Source organism: Vidua chalybeata, chromosome 17, assembly GCF_026979565.1.
Source record: "Vidua chalybeata isolate OUT-0048 chromosome 17, bVidCha1 merged haplotype, whole genome shotgun sequence".
NCBI lineage: Eukaryota > Metazoa > Chordata > Aves > Passeriformes > Viduidae > Vidua > Vidua chalybeata.
This window is the reverse complement of record NC_071546.1, coordinates 14,407,443-14,424,720: the sequence shown is the minus strand read 5'-3', so window position 1 is coordinate 14,424,720 and position 17,278 is coordinate 14,407,443. Positions and strand designations below refer to the sequence as shown.

General features: G+C 50.5%; 1 protein-coding gene across 2 annotated transcripts; it reads right to left on the bottom strand.

Moving 5' to 3' along the window:
* Nucleotides 1–1,440: 1,440 nt before the first annotated feature.
* Nucleotides 1,441–16,157, bottom strand: PEDS1 (plasmanylethanolamine desaturase 1). Of its 2 annotated transcripts, none has more exons than XM_053958250.1 (6): nucleotides 16,031–16,157; nucleotides 12,809–12,928; nucleotides 5,785–5,876; nucleotides 4,222–4,366; nucleotides 3,353–3,565; nucleotides 1,441–2,587 (listed from the first exon to the last, which is right to left on the bottom strand). In XM_053958250.1, the coding sequence occupies exons 1-6, from the start codon at nucleotides 16,155–16,157 to the stop codon at nucleotides 2,466–2,468; spliced, it is 819 nt and encodes a 272-aa protein (XP_053814225.1). In that variant the 3' UTR covers nucleotides 1,441–2,465. The 2 variants fall into 2 exon arrangements, with proteins under 2 accessions (XP_053814225.1, XP_053814226.1); XM_053958251.1 differs by lacking the exon at nucleotides 16,031–16,157 and adding an exon at nucleotides 15,255–15,345.
* Between the last annotated feature and the right edge of the window lie 1,121 nt (nucleotides 16,158–17,278).

The following is a 17,278-nucleotide window of genomic DNA, read 5'->3' as shown; positions in this document are numbered from 1 at the left end:
TGAGACTGAAATCAGAGCTTTTAAAAGCATTGAACTGAAATGCAGGCCATCCGCCCCTTAGGAGTTTAACAGGAGTGCCTTATTCTGCTTCAGCTCTAATCTGTTCCTAATCAACTTAAGACAAATTTTCTTAAGCCAGATTTACAGCTGTTAAGAAGGATCCAGGCAGCCTTTTGCTCCAGAATTGCCATGTTGATTTTGTGGGAGCATCCACGTCTTTGAAGGGTGGAACAGGGACCATGGAGTCGCAGCCACGTCGGGTGTGGGGTCACAGAGCCAGGGCTGCCCCCGGAGCCCAGCACAGCATCCACGTGGACAATGCATCTGCAGATTAACTCTGTCCTAGTTTCTCATAATTAAGCAAGATTAACAGATAAATAGTCCCAGCAGCCACCAGTATGAGTAGCTCAGATTTGTTTCCAGTAAGGCAACAGCGGCCAAGAGAGGTTTGGGCAGCAGCAATGCCCCAAACAACACTTTGGAAGTACAAAGTCTGGTGATTTCTGTGTCCCAAATCCATTTGTTCCATCCACTGCACCACTGCTGCTCACTTGGCATTTAAACCTGCAGCAAAAAGAGCTCACAGAGGACCCAGTGCTTCAGGCTGGTTTACACAGGAGCCCTGAACACCCACCCAGTTCTGTCCAGAGCTCTCCAGAACCAACTGAAGGCATTTTGGGACTCCTGCTGAAGTGGAAGATTCTTTAATGTCAAAGCTGCACGGAGACCTGCTAGTGACTGTGGCAATGGGAACAGAAAAGTTTCAAGTAATGGCATAAAGTTCTCCAAGGGTCTGAACACTTACATGAAATATTTTGTGACCAAGGTACCAACTGAGATTTTAATCTGCAGAACCCAGCTCAGAAGCATCTGCATTCAGCACTCCCACTGAAGGAGAGTTGCCAACTCATTCAGAATCCATCCACCATATCTGCAGGAGTGGAGATCAAGGTCAGTCTAAGCCTATGACTCAAAACCATCTTACCCTGCTCTTCAGGAAGAGGCAGTTTGAATTTAACACAACCTACAGCTGGAGGAGGGAGCACACCTCACATCTCTCACATCTGATCATCACTAAGCTTTCAGTCAGGCAAGAATCGAACAAGATCCAGATCACATTAACTTGATAAAGTGCCTGCTGGATGTTTTTAGAGAAACTTCTGCACCCCAGTTCAGTTGGGGTTACTCCTCTGCATCCAGAGCAGAATCAGTTACTTACACTTCTCCAAAGGTGTAGAAGTCTGGTATAACATAGTGCCAGGCTCCTAAAACGCTGGCAGATGATCACTCCAACCCAAGCAAGCTGTGACAGGCTGCCAGGTGCCTCAGGTGGGACTGCACAAGGTGTTGTGCAACCACTGATCCAGCTCTTGCACTAAGTGCTGCCAGTGCAGCAATGAAACACAGCAACAAGACTTGAACATGATTAGTATTATCCAATACTAATCCAATGCTTTGTTATAAATATATTATATACATTCAAACATCACATTAAAATATTATTCCATTACACCAGAAGAGATTAAGGCTTTATATTATTTACAGAAACAAGCAAGCACCTTAAAAAAAATAAAAAGAACAAAACACCAGTCATTGACATTTCCCTTCTAACATTACGAGTTTGATACCTTGAGCTCTTGAATACAGCTATTTGCAGTGTGCCCAATGCTAGAACTATTTCAAACATTTATTGTCAGGGTAGGAAACACTTAATAGAAGACTCAGCAGTGAGCACTCCACACAAACAGACACATGTGTTGTAGGGTGCCCTCCCTCTCCTCAGAGGCTCCTGAAGTTGAAGGCTTATGCAGAAACTGCTCAATTCCATGTGGAGAGTAGAACAATTTTGTTTTAAGGGAAACTGAAGACACTTGAGGATTGGTGGCCCCTGGAGGAGCGGGATTCTCCAAGTCTGTTCCACATGGCATCAATCAGGCTGAACATGATAGTGAAGACAGAGCTGTACGTGGATCAATCACCGAGTGCATTGAGCAGTCATGATTTATAGGCTTCCATTGCTCCCCCACTGCTCTCACGCAGTGCCCTTGCACTCCAACACCAAGTGACAAACCTGTCACTGCTCTCCCTGTAGGCAGCAGGCTGCTGGGAGGCGTTCAGAAATGTTGATACAACACACGTTTCCTCCGCCCCACGTGCCCCTGGAGCGCCTGTGCTGCCTCTGGCGTGCCCGGTACCTCACGGATACAGCGACGAAGCAAGGTCTAAGGTGTAAGCAGACATGGCTACACAGAAAGGTGCTCAGTGAGAGTAATCATCTTCATTTCAAGTATTGTTTTAAGAATTAGTTCTTTTCATTGCAGTCTGTGTTAGCACTTTTTAGTTTGTGCTTTAGAGTCTGTTATTTCTTTGCAGGTCTTGAATTTGGCTGATGGCTTTATTTTTTTTTTTTTTTTTTTAAAAACAACATTGGCAACAAGTTAAGGATTGCAGAAGGCTGGCAGAAGTTATTTGATTTTCTGAGCCCATTTCATGTCATCTGCTCTTGGCTTCTCCCCAGTAAGTCCTTGGATGATGTTCTCCAAACATCTCCAAAATCTTATCTTCTCTAACGGATAATTCAGCCAACCTAAGGGATTGCAAAGGAAAAAGAGGATTAGTTTGTCATAGCGTCCAAAGTTCAGCGTTTTTTTAATGAGAAAAAAAAGCAACCCGCCCAATACTGCTAATAATGGTCAGGCTTAAACTCTCAGCACATAGTAGGACTTAAAAATAGCTCTTTGGGTGGCAAGATTTTTGCTACCATCTGTCAAGTCAGGCTTCTTAATTGTACCATGTTTCTACATGACATTCTGCTAATGAGAATTAGATTTTTTTCTTGGCAGAGGTTTCAAAACCCACATGAACCGTTTGTCGAAGCCAATGACAGAATGAAGAACCAGAGTGGTTTAATTCCAGCTGTCTGATTAACTTGATAACTTATTTAGGATTGTGCAACACTGGTGACTGAGCATTCCCACCTGTACAGATAATAAAAGGAAGCTAAAGCTCTCTGCAAAGCTGTCCACCTCTGAGTCAGAATGAGTGGATGCTGAAAATCCAGAAGCCTGGCTTTTAGAAATGAGCATTCCAGGCCAGCTGCAGACATTCTGCTCTTCTGAAGGAAGAGCAGCTTTAGTTAACAAACCCCATTAGTGGCCTGAGCTCAAGACCGCAGGCAATCAGATCTCAGCACCACTGACTGCTCCCTCGGGCTCCGAGTTCCTGCAGCTGGTGACAAGTCTTGCCCCACACTTGCTGTGCAGTTTTGCCAAGAGCCTGTGAGAGCACAGTGGGCTGCCTGGCTCTGCAGTGTCTCACAGTGTCCTGGCAGGGGCCCTGCAGGGCGCAGTACCCGTGGTGATGCAGAAGTAGGTCTCGTGTGGGGACACGTGGTGGATCCTGTGGTGCTTCCGGGGCAGGATGATGTGCCAGTCCTGGAGGAATATGACCCAGCGTGGAAGGCCAAAGTACGTGTGGGACCACTTGTGGATCTGGTTCGTCATGGTTATGAAGATGATGAGGGCAAAGACGTAACACTCCCAGGGACAGGTCTCACACAGCGCCTCTGCAAAACACCACGGGCAGCTGGGACCAGCAGCCATGGAAAGGCACCCTTCTGCCAGCACAGCGTGCTGCCCAGCCACAGCTGCCTGCTGCTGCAGGAGCTGCCAACAGCCTCACCACAGCTGCTCTGGCAGAAGTGTCACAAGAGCCAGTGAGCCATGAGCAATTCCCAAATGTCACAAGACAGGCTGGGAAGTGCCAGAATCTGTCAACACACCATAAACAGGAAGTCAAACTGAGTTTACCAGCCATCAAATTAATTTGACCCTTCAGTTCTTGACTTGTGCTTTGCACGTAAAGTACTTGTGCACAGAGATGAAGCATTGTTTTGTGTGACACACTTTGGAACAATGAGTTTCCCCAGATGTTCACAGCTTGGTCCCTCTTACAAAAAAAGTATTTAGCACAACTTCTAATCTTCCTTCACAGCTCTCCAGCCCCAGATTCCCTGCTGAGCTAGAGAACCTCACTGTGCCACCTTTTGCCACACCTCAAAGGAAAGAAAAGTTTCCCTCCCTCCTGCTGGGAGCACCATGCTTCCAACAGCTATTTCTTGTCATATCACATCCACGGATTCCTCCAAACTTCACACGGACAAATGTTCATTCAATAGCAACAAGACCACTAAATCCACAGCAGTCAGAAGTAACAGCTTACCTGGGGAAAAAGAAACAAATTTGTAAGCCATGTTTGCCAAGGGGACCAGTGTCATGAAGCAGTTGTCTCCATTGGTCTCTATGAAATCATGTCTGGTGATTGCTGTGGGGTCAATATGGTGTTCCCTAAAGGGTCTGATGAAAGCCTGGGAAAACAATTGGATAAACACAACAGCACACTCAATAATGGTCTTGGACAAGAAAAATATTACAAAAAAATAACCCCAACAAACCCTCTCATACACTCAAATCTGATGATTGAGTTGAAGAGAATTCATAGGACAAAGCATGTAAACGGGATTCAAACTTTTGCCATGACACTTCATAAAATTTAATTTACATTTGCAAAGCAATTCAGTTCCCCCACACAAATCCAGGTTTTCTTTGCTTTTCAGTTTTCTTCTTCTAAAATTTCACTTAGGACCTTTAGTATGTAATCTTAAAAACAAAGCATCAGCACCCTAATTTCCCAGGCAAAATAAGCCTGTGAAATTCACTTGCTAAGCAGAATCAACCAAGGGAAAAAAAAAAAAAACTAAAAAAATAGGATTCAGCCGACCATATTTATGGGCTACAGATGCCAGCACTAACAGACTAAATGCAAATTAAGTGACTGGACAAAGCAGTGGAAGACAAACACACCATACAGAAGTCACCTCTAGGAGCAGAAATCACATCTGAACACACAGAGCAATTGTTTTACTGTGTGGGACACAGTTACTGATTTGCCTTTAACACTTCCAGCATGTCCAGCCTGTGCAGAGGTGTGCTGAGCAGCCTCAGCTCGTGGTTATTTAGTGCAGAGTCTCTAGCAGTAGGGTTTTTAAAAGTTATTTAAACTGTGGTCCAGAGAGACAGGGGTTTAAGACTACTAAGTCTATTGAAGGTGAACAAAGAAGCCAAACTCAACAGTTTTAATTCAGCTGTTGTAGTTTGTATAACTCTGGATAATAACAAGGAATAGCCCACTTTTTTTTTTTTTTTAATAATGATCCTTCTAATATTGCACTGTGAGGAGTAATTAATGGTAGCTGTTAAGAAATTTAATTAAGAAAACAGATTGTTGCTTACTACAGAAGCCAGTGCACCTTCCACTAAGCTACTGGGATTTGTAGCTGCAGGTGTATAATACATATCAAATTAAACCTTCAGTCACCACCATTCTAGTGTTACTGTGTTACAACAGGGGCCCACAGAAGAGGGAACTGGGAAGATTCTTCCTGGAGCAGCCTCATGTTTGACAAAATTTTAGGAGTTCAGAGGCGGGGACAGCTCTCCAAATCTGTGCTCCTGACCTTCTGAACATGCACAGTGCCCAGCCAGAGCTCACTGTGCACTGAGAGGTCTGCAAACCTGGCACTGCCACACTGCCAGCCTCAGGGCAGGTGACAGAATGGAGCAGTGCCAGCTGGCCCCGGCCAGGTGCACCACGGCCCTGCCCGGCAGCGCCCGGGCCCCTCCCTGGCCTGGGTGTGGCACAGAGCCCAGCCCAGCTGGGAGCACTGGCCCTGCTGCAGAAAGGCACTGCAGGGCTTTCTCGAGCTGAAGAATAACGATGTCAGACCTTTCCAACGATGGGGAGCTCCACAGATCCCCAGGTATCTGCTCCCCAGTGGAACAGTCCCGAGAGGAAGTCGGCCGTAATAACTCCTGCAACTTGAATGAGAGAGAGAGAGGGTCAGACAAACACTGCATTCTTACTGACTCCCTCACATCTTACTCTTATTTCAGAAGTTTACTTGTTTATCTGCCTCTAACTTAGATATTTACAACCACATGAGATCTACCCAGTCTGAATAAACACATGGTCAGGCAATTAGGAAAAAGAGGTTAGCAAGACACTATTTGGACAGCAGCAATCTTCATTAAATCTGTATTTGTGTTTAGCCCATCCCCTACAGAACAGAAATACCTCCCCTAGTGGGTACCTTTTGCTTAGCTGACCCCTCACCTCTGCAGTCCTTCCCCTCACTGTTCATATTCAGAAAGGGAGAAGAAATAAAAAAGCTCTTCTCCTATTATAAATCAGCCCCTGCTGTTGAATCCATTATCCAGTTGGCCCAAACTCTTAAATGCAGCAGGAGACACTTCATTCTTTATCTACCCCTTACTGCACTGAAGACAGCTTATTTTCTAAGCAGTAAATTCTGTGCATTTGTTCTTGTTTCAGACCTCACAGGCAGGCTACAGCAAGAGCGGGTGGGACACAATAGCGTTTAGAGCAGCTGAAAGGGCAAGCAGCCCGGCTTCAGGAGAAGATACCCAAACAACACTTCTCTTTGCAAGGACTCAAATGCCATTCTCACTGAGGTAATGCCCCCATTAGCCTGCCTGCCTCCAGCTGCTGCATCATCCCAGTGAAATAGCTGCAGGAACAGCAACACAAATTGAGCAAAATACTGACAGTTCAATAGATGCTCCTCGTGTTGCTTTGATGTCAGCTGGTAAAGGGAAGAATGGAGGGTGCCTGGAGCAGTGCATTATACTAAAGCAACTGGGAGAAAACCTAACTACCAGCATCTTGTTCCAGCTGTAGTGCAGCAGGGTGTGCTCCCTCCTCTGCACTTGTGGAGGGTGAGTCGCAATAAAAGAGCAAGAGCTGTGCTGAGGTTCCACATAAGCAGCACGGTGACACTTGGTGTGTGTCCTGTCCCCGGGCTCAGAGGGCACATCCCACTGATGAACTGGGCTCAGCATCCTCCCACACCCAGCACTGGCCTCACTGAACAAGGCAAGACCAAGGCACAGGAGTTCAGCTGCTGCTCAGAGGTGGCAGAAGATCTCCATGCTCTGTCATCGAGGCTGGGAGGGCGAGAGGACACTGACAGCTCCGAGTGTGGGTGAAATGTTAACCACAGTCAGAAAAAGCAAGATAACCCAGCTCAGGTGTAGAACTGCAAACAGTGGATTCAACACTCCCCAGAAGGCAGCTCAGGGCAGCGTTAGGGAAGTCCTGATCCACACACATTAGCTTTCCCCCAGCTCCCTGAGAGAGGGGCGAGGATCGGCCCATCCAGGGGTGATCCCCGAGGAGGAGGCGATGCTCGGAGCACACAGAAGGAGAGCAGGACACGAGCTGCAGGACTTGCTCACAACACTGGGATTTTTTGGTTTGCAAGTAGACTGCAGAATAAGGAGGAAGGAAGGCAGCCCAGCACACAGGCAGCCCAAACTCCAACCAGTATCCAAGCAAACACTGGACTGCCACACACATTTGCTGGAAATGCTGCTCTGTCCTGTTTCCCCAAGCTTGTCATCCTCTGTGTGGGCACCTCCCAGGCACAACACCAGGTGCCTCTCCCCACAGCAGGACACGTGGCTGGACAAGCAACTGCCCCAAACACACCACGGACACAGGGCAGCTCTGTCTGGCTCAGAAACCAGGGAATGTGTAGGGTTTGTGACCAGGAAAGGCCCCTCTCCACCTCTTCACTGCTTCAGTCAAACTGAGAGACAACCTGCAACCTCTGCTCTTGTGGGTGACTCTCAAACCACTTCCCATGGCCAGGCTGCTCTCGGGGCCCGTGGAAGGAGGAGGCCCCACAAGAGCTTTGAGAGACAAGACTGCTGTGCACATTTACCACTAAAAGTTGCACTTCACCAAAATTTCAGGAGCTGAGCGTAAGCTTGGCTTTGTGTAGATAGAACGATCAAATTGTAACCTGGAAGTTTTACATCAAAGCATACGAAGTTTCATAGTTACTGTAAAAATGCAGTTAGAGTCTCTGCAGAGGAAGAAACCAGGATACTATGTTATTAAATAACTTGATGCTATTGTGTAACATCCCTGAGAAGTACAGTCGTGTTGAATCGGTGACTGTATGAACTGGTTGAACAGCATTAAAGGGTTGGTGTGGCTAACTTCACACACAAAAATAGCTTGTTGTCTAAATATCAATACGCCAAAGTACCAGTTGCTTGTCACTTAGATGCTTATGCAAATAAAATGCCTTAGTCACCTGGAGTCCCCATTTAGTGACTTCCAGTACAGAGAAGGCAGGGGTTTGATATTATGGCAAGTTACAAGGCTAAGATTATAATCCCTGGACATGTCAATGAGTATAAACTACAGCAGCTTGAAAGAAAAAAAAGAAGAGTTCATAAATTTGGCTAATAAAGCTGAGGAACTTTCAGTCAGAACTGGACCTGAGAGTGCTCACAAGCAGGGCTGGGACAGCAAATGCATCACTACAGCAGTTTTATCACACTGTAACCAGGGCTGCCAACAAGCCCTGTCTGCAGAACCCGCACTCCAGGGACAGGAACAGTCTGGGCTCCATCACAGCAGCTCCCCTGGCGAGCCTGGCACAGCGCTCACAGAGCAGACACCTCCCCTTGGGGCTACTCCCTGCTCTGGGAATGCCTTGGGACCAACGCCCTGCCTCCAGCAATGCCCCCCCGAGCAGGGCACACCCCCACCAGCCTGGGGGAGCAGCCACAGCAGCTGGGACACTGCAGTGAAAGGAGGTCCCCAAGGAATCGGGGTCCTGTCTCCTCCAGGGCTGAGCAGCAGCAGATCTTAAAGCAAACACTCATCCAGAAAAGCACAGCTTGGCTCAGAATCACCACCTGATAAACTTAAGCCTCCAGCCAAACTCTGCTGTAACTTTAAGAGAGCCCCTGACAGCTGGGCAGGCAGACAGAGGTGCCTTTGTCCCCTGGCACGCCCGTGGGGACACAGATGGGGCCGTGGGGACACAGATGGGGCCGTGGGGACACAGATGGGGCTGTGCCCCAGCGTGGCTGCAGTGCCAGAGCAGGAGCCTCGGCAGCCCCTGCCCCACAGGAGCTGCAGCACACCGAGTCCATCCCCAGCCCCAGTGACACAAAGAACAGATCATGGTGCCAGCATCACCTGCTGAGGGCAAACCAGCAGTAACTGTACCAGGTCACTTTGCTTCCAAGAGCAACAGCCTCCTCCTCCTCCTCCTCCTGCTCCTCCTCGTGGTGCCCCACCGGCCGGGCTCCACGGGAACCGCCCCGGTTCTGCCCAAGGGATCCACAGCAGGCAGCACACAAACCCTGCTGCTGCAACACAGAGGTATCTGCACAGGGGAACAGAACCAAAGCTCTGTCTCTTTAATCACAGCTTGTGGAGTTTCCCTCTTTAAGAGATGATGCAGCTGAGAATGGAAGCACAAAGTTACCCACAGCTACCAAGTACCTGATGGTTACTTCAGGTGACAAACAACTTACTTGGACCAGCACTGGAGTAAAGGATCATTTTCCTTTGCTAGCTGAGATTTCTGGTGCAATTTCAAGAACCTTTTAAAACAAAATTTCAGGTGGACACTCATTTAAATGCACATAATAAATCCAAGATGAAGTGCCATCCTTGGAGCTGTGAGGCAGCAGGATGTGGACACCTGAGCCACGTGCCCAGCACTCACTTCAGCCAGCACTGATGTCTCTGGAGTGTTTTTTCTCCAACGTGTGCCACAGCTTTTGTATGTTACACACTCATGTCTAGCTCTGCAATGCAGCTGACCAAGGGCAGCCCTGCAGAGCTGCTGGAGCTTGAAACAAAGAGGTTCTGGGCCTTGGTGAGATTCAGTTTCTAGTTTGAAACTGCACTAAGTGATTTCTTCCTGTGAGCTCTCTCTGGCTAACCCACAACCTCTGCAATACTGAAACATGTAGCTCAAATGGGTTAAAAAAAAATCAGTTGTCCATCTTTCAAGAGAGCAGTAATTAATTGTAACATGTATCATGTCACAAGATGTTCCTAAAGATATCTGCCCTATGTGGGGCAGTTCCTAGGAATATAAACAGGTTACAACACAAAGTTAACTCTTCTTTTTTTGTAAGACTGCAATGAACAGTCCCTATCACAAACAAATGTGACTGCAGATAACAGTCACATGCCTGAAACAAGTCAACCAACTTGGAAAAAAGGGGTTTAAAGCCCAATACAAAAATTGGAGGACGGAGAGGAAAATGAAAACCAAGATTCATGCTGTAATTTGCCAAACTTTTTATCTAGATGTTATTAATATATGAACTATATACTCAGCTCATGTATATTGAATATGCTGGACACCACAAGCTCACCTGAAGGCACGAGGGCTTTCAAGCCTGATATTACATGTCTTGGTGAGGTTTTTCTGCTTACCACACAAGAATCCCTTTGCCAGCCTTGTCGCTGGCACTACCAACCTTCAATTGCAGTGGCAGAGGCTGCTCTGGTTCTGTGGCACTGCTGGGATGGTGTCCTGCAGTGGGGAACACGGGGGTGTTCAGGCTCCCTCACAGCCCCATTGCCAGCCAGGGCAACCTGAGTTTACTGGGTGCTCGTGTGCTTGCAAATAGAACACCAGACTCAGATCTGCACAACTCTCAGCTTGCAGGAAGAGGAACAGCTCCATGGCTGCCCAGCAGCTGAGGATATCCAGAACAGAGCATGCCTGGAGTTAGCACAAGCCACAGCAGAAATCCATCCTCTGCCTACTCTTTTTCTTTTCTTTCTTTTTTTTTTTTTTTTTTTTCAGTGAGGAGGGGAAGGAAATTGTCTCATCCCTGCTGAACCTGGAAGACAAGAGAGTCCCGTGGCTCTTCCTGCCCAGCAAGCTCATCTTTAGTCAGCAGGACGTGACACAGCCTGAGCTGCTCTGAACCAAGGCCACCGAGGTGTCCCCAGTGCTGTGCTCCCCTGCAGGCCCTGAGTGACTGAGCAGGGCCAGGGCACCTGCGTGCCACACTGCCCCAGCACTCAGGGAGGGACACTCAGGGAGGGACTGCTGCCTGCTGCCAGCAGAGCAGGGACAGGTCTCTCTGTCCCGAGAATCTCCAGGTTAAGGCACTTACAGTATTGCTTGTGTTACAATTCCCTGTGCCTCTAAAGGCACAAAGAAAGAAGCTGTGACATGGCCTTTAATTACAGACACGGGGTTCAGCCTCAGTGGAACGATGCAGAATGTTCAAGTACTTCATTTCCTAAAGGAAAATATGTATTTACAGAAGAGCACACAGAGGGCCCCCGTGCAGTGAACAGGTCTGTGCAGCAGAACAGATCCAGCCCACTGGAACAGATTCCCAAAGACCTGGCAGGAACTGGGTCTAGAGCTCTGTCTTTATTAGCAGAATGTTTATTTTATGACTTCAGATCAAGGTCAACATTCCAAACCAAGCCCGAGAGAAGCTGTCAATGGAACACACCTCACCCTGTGGATGACTCAGGATTCCCAGTTGTGCCCATGGAGCTGCTCACGTATTTAGGAATCAGGACTTTTATGGATATGATTTGCACAATATGCAATAAAACCTAATAATCACTGTGAATCACAGACATCATTCACACTTCACCTGGAGAAATAATGTATTGAAGGCAGCAAAACAAGATAGCCTGAAGCACTTACTATTTTATGGCACTCATTTTGGTACACACTATCAATTATTTCCACACCACTTTATTTACACAGAATCCAGATTCTGCTACTTTAATCATTCACTACTACTTAAATAATACTATCAGTGAATTGGCTGCTTTATCAGTTAAACTGGTAACCAGGATATCAGAGAACTCCAGCTTTTATCAATATTAACTTTGAGATGAAAGCCAGCTGCAAACAGACTGCACCACAGGTTAACCACCATCGCTGACTCTCTTGTCTGGTCTGCCCTCATCCCTGAGGAGCAGCTCCCATGCCATGTTCTCTCCATTCCTCCCAACAGCTGCTCCTCATCAGCTGAGAGCAGGCAAGACTGAATTAGGCCAAGAGAGCTGCTGTGACTCACAGTGGAGGACACTGCTCCCCCCAGCCCCAACAAAGCCAACAACCTCTACACAGCCATCAGGAATCACCACGTCCCAGCTTTGGCAGGAATTCAGAGCTTCTCTTATGTACCACTGCTTGAACCAGTGCAGTGTTTTGGGTGGGTTTTGTTTGTTTTGTTTGAACTCATTAGCAATGCACAGCACTGATGATGAACAAGTACCATTCTCTTCTGAAACACACACCCCACACAGGTTATAGGAAAGCCATTTTTTTCTAAAGCACAGGAGCTGAACATTCTATCAGAATCCTTCACTGGTTCTTCCTCTCCTCCACAGAAGACGTGGAATCAACTTTTCTTATACTCCTGGAAAAAGTCAGTATTCAGGATAATAAAGGCCAAATATCACATCCTGACATGAAAGCACAATTCTCCAAAATTCCTGTGTTCAGTCTGCAGTCCCCAGAAATGAAGCCAGTTTGATGCCTGAAGCACCTTTTATGACATTTCCTGTCCAGCAAGCTCATCTTTGAGCTTTTGCTTTCTGGAAAGTTCTTGTGAATATTTTTGTCGAGCAACGTATTTTGCTTCCAACTCTGATCATTTTGACAGCTCTTTTCCTTCTCAATAGTCCTTACACTTGCAGTGACTACACAAGAACACCAAACTTACTCAGCTGCATCAAAACTTCCCCTCTGAGAGACTGAGAAGCCACTGAAATGTAAAGACAAAGCAGTGACACATTTTGCAGATGGCCTCAGCTCCAGAGGCTCACACACAAATGTCCCTGTCCTTTTTCCAACAGCAAGCCAACCTAAAGGACCCCACATGACGGGAGCCTTGCCTTGAGCAGGCAGCAAACAGCTCCTACTTACATATCCCAACGAGAACCGAGGGCGTGTGCTCCAGCCGCAAGTACAAGAGGAGATTGTAAAAATTGAAGCAGATCAGAGAGAAGCATAAGATGACAGAGATCCATTCTTGCAGTCTCTTTCCTGTTGGAAAGAACAAGGGAAAAAGCATGCTTTACTTTTATCTGAGAGGACATTTTGAAGCCTGAAATAACAGAGACAGACCACTCTACTGCCTGGATGACTTGCTCTGTTTGTCTGGCAGGGAACTGAAACAGAAACTTATTTATCCATGGGAGGTGCACACCTTCTTAAATGACATCCCTCTTCCCCAAGCCACTACTACCCTCTTCCTCTTGCCCTTGTCCAATTAACAGGGCCAAATCAGACATCATTTCACACTGTCCTAGTTTCCCTCTCCCTGAGATTGCTGGCATAAATTTCCTCCACGTCATATCTTTCCTCAATTTGCATTTCATCCAATATTCAGTGTTGCTGGAAGGGCTGAATCTGGGAACAAATTTCTGGCCTCAAACATATTTAAATCGCCTTGTGATCTGTAGTATTTACAAGCTCTAAGATTTTAAACAAAGCTGTTGTACTAACAGGAAAGAGCACCATTCTCACCATCCTGTATTTTGGTGGCCCTGGAATGGCTCATCTAACCTCACAAGTATTCCCCTGAAGCTTCTCCCTGAACTGTTGTCTTGTCTGTGCCTTCCTGCTCCCAGGGAAAGGCTGGCAACTCCCAGCCACTCAGAGATGACAAGGGACAGAACAAGAAAAGAGAAAGAACTGGCACAAATTCTCTCCTGCCCCTTGCTGTACCACTTTGTACCTGTACAAAAAATCATTTACTGCCTATAAAAAGGGAACAGGCACATCAGAGTATGTGAGCACTTGGAGTATCAGGTCAGCACAGAAAGCTGCTCCCTGCTCTTCACTGCTGGATCCCCACCAGGCACCGAGTGCAGGGAACACTCAGGGTGAGACCTGCAGGATTAGGGCACAGAAACAGACCTTTAATACCCAAGGCCAAGAAGATCCGAGCTGTCAGCAGAAGGGCCAGGCTGCAGGCAGCTCTTCCTGCCCTCAGGAGCTGCCAGGCCAGTCCCTGCCTGCTCTAGGGGTCAGCAGGCACAGCCTCCTCTGGCCCAGGGCTCCCTGGAGCACTCACCCCACAGCCCCTGCCCGGTCCCTCTGGCAAAGCAGAGCACAAGGGAGGCTCAGGGGGGGCTCCAGAGAGGTGCACGTGCTCTCCCAGGAGCAGAGGCACCCTCAGGCCTGGCGTGTGTTCAGCTTCTGTCCTACTCCTCCTTCCTCTCTGCTGACCTAATGCCTGATCAAATTTCTCCTCCTAAATGCTAAATCAAGTCCTCCTTCTCACTGTACCACGCAAGGAGCAGGGAAAGTAGGAACATAGATGGAGGATCAGTCTTATCTCCAACGTGCCTACAAGACGATATTTGAAAGTGTGAACAAAGACTTTGACAGGTCAGTTTTAGACGTTCTAGAAGGGCCATGGGTATATAAATTAACACTCTCTGCAGCAGCAGAGGAGAGAATAGTAAAATTAAATTAAGACACAAGAACAGCCATATTTGACAGCAGCATCAGGTCACAACGTGGGTGATTCCATAAAGAGATCCCTGGAGTAATGAAAGTAAGAGTTAATTAACACTCACTTCCTGCATAAGAAAACCACACCCTGATTAGAGGAGCTAAGTGGGTAGATCCTCATGGAACAATTAGCTGAGTGCTGGAAAAGAGGCTGGCAAGTCCCCTGAGCTCAGTGTGTGCAAACACCTCTGTGGTCTGAACACAGGGATCCAGCAAGGCCGCCGAGACATTCAGGTTCAAAAATGCAGCCTCAGCTCTGCACTGGGAAGGCAAATCAGTCAAGGAACTGAGTCAGCGCTGATAACTTGTGTTTAAAGGGCACTCAAACCCCGAAATCTGGGAAGGAATGAATTGCCAAAGCCACAGATATGTGCTTAAAGAAATCAGGGAAATATTCCAGTCATGTTCACTCTGCACAATTCAATGCAATCCCCATTCCTATGAATTCAGAATTTGAACATGATACACTTCCACCATAATACATATTCTGGCATTGCTTATGTAAATTATTTATGTAATTCCAGAAGAAACCTGCATATCTAATACACCCTCAGCTCCCTGACATATCACTACGTGTGCCACGGCCAGCGAGAAGGGCAGCAAGCTCTCTGGGGAGGAAAATCTTTTCCTTATGAGCCAGAGCAGTGGTAAAATCAGTGAGTGCTTTTGTGTAAAGCACAGGAATCAGTCCCAGATGGACCAGAGCAGCTGAAAGGTGTCACAAAGGGCCTGCTCAAGGCAAGCTCAAGGGCAGCAAAAGAAACTGAAACGGGCAGACTTGCCCCAGTCACACAAACGAACAAAGGCCTTGGATTTCTTATCTTCACACTGTGTGAGTAAGAAGACCTACTTGTGCAGGAATTGCCCTGGATGTGCAAGCTGGGCTCAGCTGATCTGCTGGAAACCACAAGATACTGAAAACACATCTTCCCTTCCCCAATTCTTCACCAGAGAATGGATTCACTAGGAATGGCAGGAATACCCAGCACTGCTCACACTGTGAGCTAAAAACAAACGCTGCTTTTTTTTCACAAGGAATTTGCAATTATTTCCACAGCATAGTCAAACAGCCATTTACCGAGCGCCCAAACGACAAACTGAAGCTTGTTCGACGAGTTCCAAGCTCCGCTTAGAGCGGAACAGGAATGCGAGCATCCCCGCGCCGCGTTCTGAGGCGCCAGGCCTGGAGGGCGGCTCCGGGCAGGAGTCCCGAGGGCAAGGCTGCCGTTGTTCCCGAGCGCCGCGGCCGCACCTGCCCACCTGCGCGAGAGGGACAGCTTGGCTTTCCGCCTGCCGCCTCCGGGGAGCGGAGCGTCCCTTCCCCTCCGGCCAGTTTCGGCCGGCAAACGCTCCCGCCCGCGGCCCGGCCCGTGCCGCGGCCCCGCTCGGAGCCCCGCGCTGCCCCCGCCGGGCCCAGGGCCGGCAGCCCCGGGCCGCCGCCGGCCCCTCCCCGCTCTTCCGGGGCGCCCGGAGCCGCGCGGGAGCGGCCGGGGGAGAACCGGGCCCGCGGGGAGCCGGCCGCGGCAGAACCGGGCCCGCGGAGAACGGCGCCCGAGGGGGAACGGGCGCCCGGGGAGCCACGGCGAGCAGCCGGCCCGAGGGCCCCGCCCGCCCGCGCCGCCTCACCTGGCGAGTAGAGCTCGGCCAGCTCGCGGGCCCCGGCGTGCTGAGCGCCCCAGCGCCGCCCGCCGCCCTCGGGCTCCTCCGCGGCCTGGTCCCGCGGCGCGGCCGCCCCCGGGCCGCTCTGGGCCATGTCCGGCCGCCGATGGGCGCGCAGGGCCCGCGGAGCCGCCCGCAGCGACGGAACGGGCCGCGCTGCGCCGGGGGGCGGGCGCGCCGGGCCCCGCCCCCGCCGCCTCCCGCCAATCGCCGGCGCCGCCGCGCGGCCGCCGGGCCAATGGGCAGCGCCGCCCGGCGCGCGGCGGCCAATGGCGCGGCGGCACGGCCGGCGGCGCAGTGAGGGGCGGGGCCGGCCGGGCCGGGCTGCGCGCGGGGCCGGGAGGGGCGGGGCCGGGCGTGGCAGGGCGTGGCAGGGCGTGGCAGGGCGTGGCAGGGCGTGGCAGGGCGTGGCGGCGGGCGCGGTCCGGTCCGGTCCCCGGGGGATGGGGGCGGAAGCGGGGCCGGGCGGTCCCGTTCGCACCGCCCCCTCCGCCCGGCGCCTCGCGCGCCCTCTGCCGGCGCGGGGCGCTGTTCCCGCGGCAGCGCCCGCGCGTGCCCGCGACCCGCCACAGCGGCGACAACCGGGCCGCTGTCGGTGCCTTTTGGTGGCCCAGCCCGCGCCCCTGGCCTGCTGGGCGAAAGGCACGCGCCGTGCTCCCGGTGCTGGAAAGCGTGAATGGTGACAGTCCGGTGCTCACGCGGCCGGTGTTAACCGGGGCGCCGGGACACGCGCAGCGCTGCCCGTACGAATGTGTGAGTTAGAGGAGACGGGCCCGGGCCTGGCCCCGGTAACGCCCGGCACGGCCCCACCCGCTAGGTGGCGCTCCAAGCCTGCTGCCGGGCGCGGGGCGAGGACCGGGATCGGGATCGGGATTAGGATCGGGATTAGGATCGGGATCGAGACCGGGACCAGGATCTGGATCTGGACCGGGATTGAGATCGGGATCCGGACTGGGACCGGGATCGGGATCGGGGAGGGGCGAGGATCGGGATCGGGACTGGGATCGGGACCGGGATAGGACTGGAACGGGATCGGGATCGGGATCGGGATCGGGATCGGGATCGGGATCGGGATCGGGATGTGGCCCAGGGAGGGGCCCGGGGGTCCCCTTGCCGGGGCAGCCTCGACCGGTCCTCGCGCCTCAGCCCTGCCGGGACCGGACGGACCCGGACGGGACACGGGGAAAGCTCCCACGGCTGCGGGGCCCGTTTGCC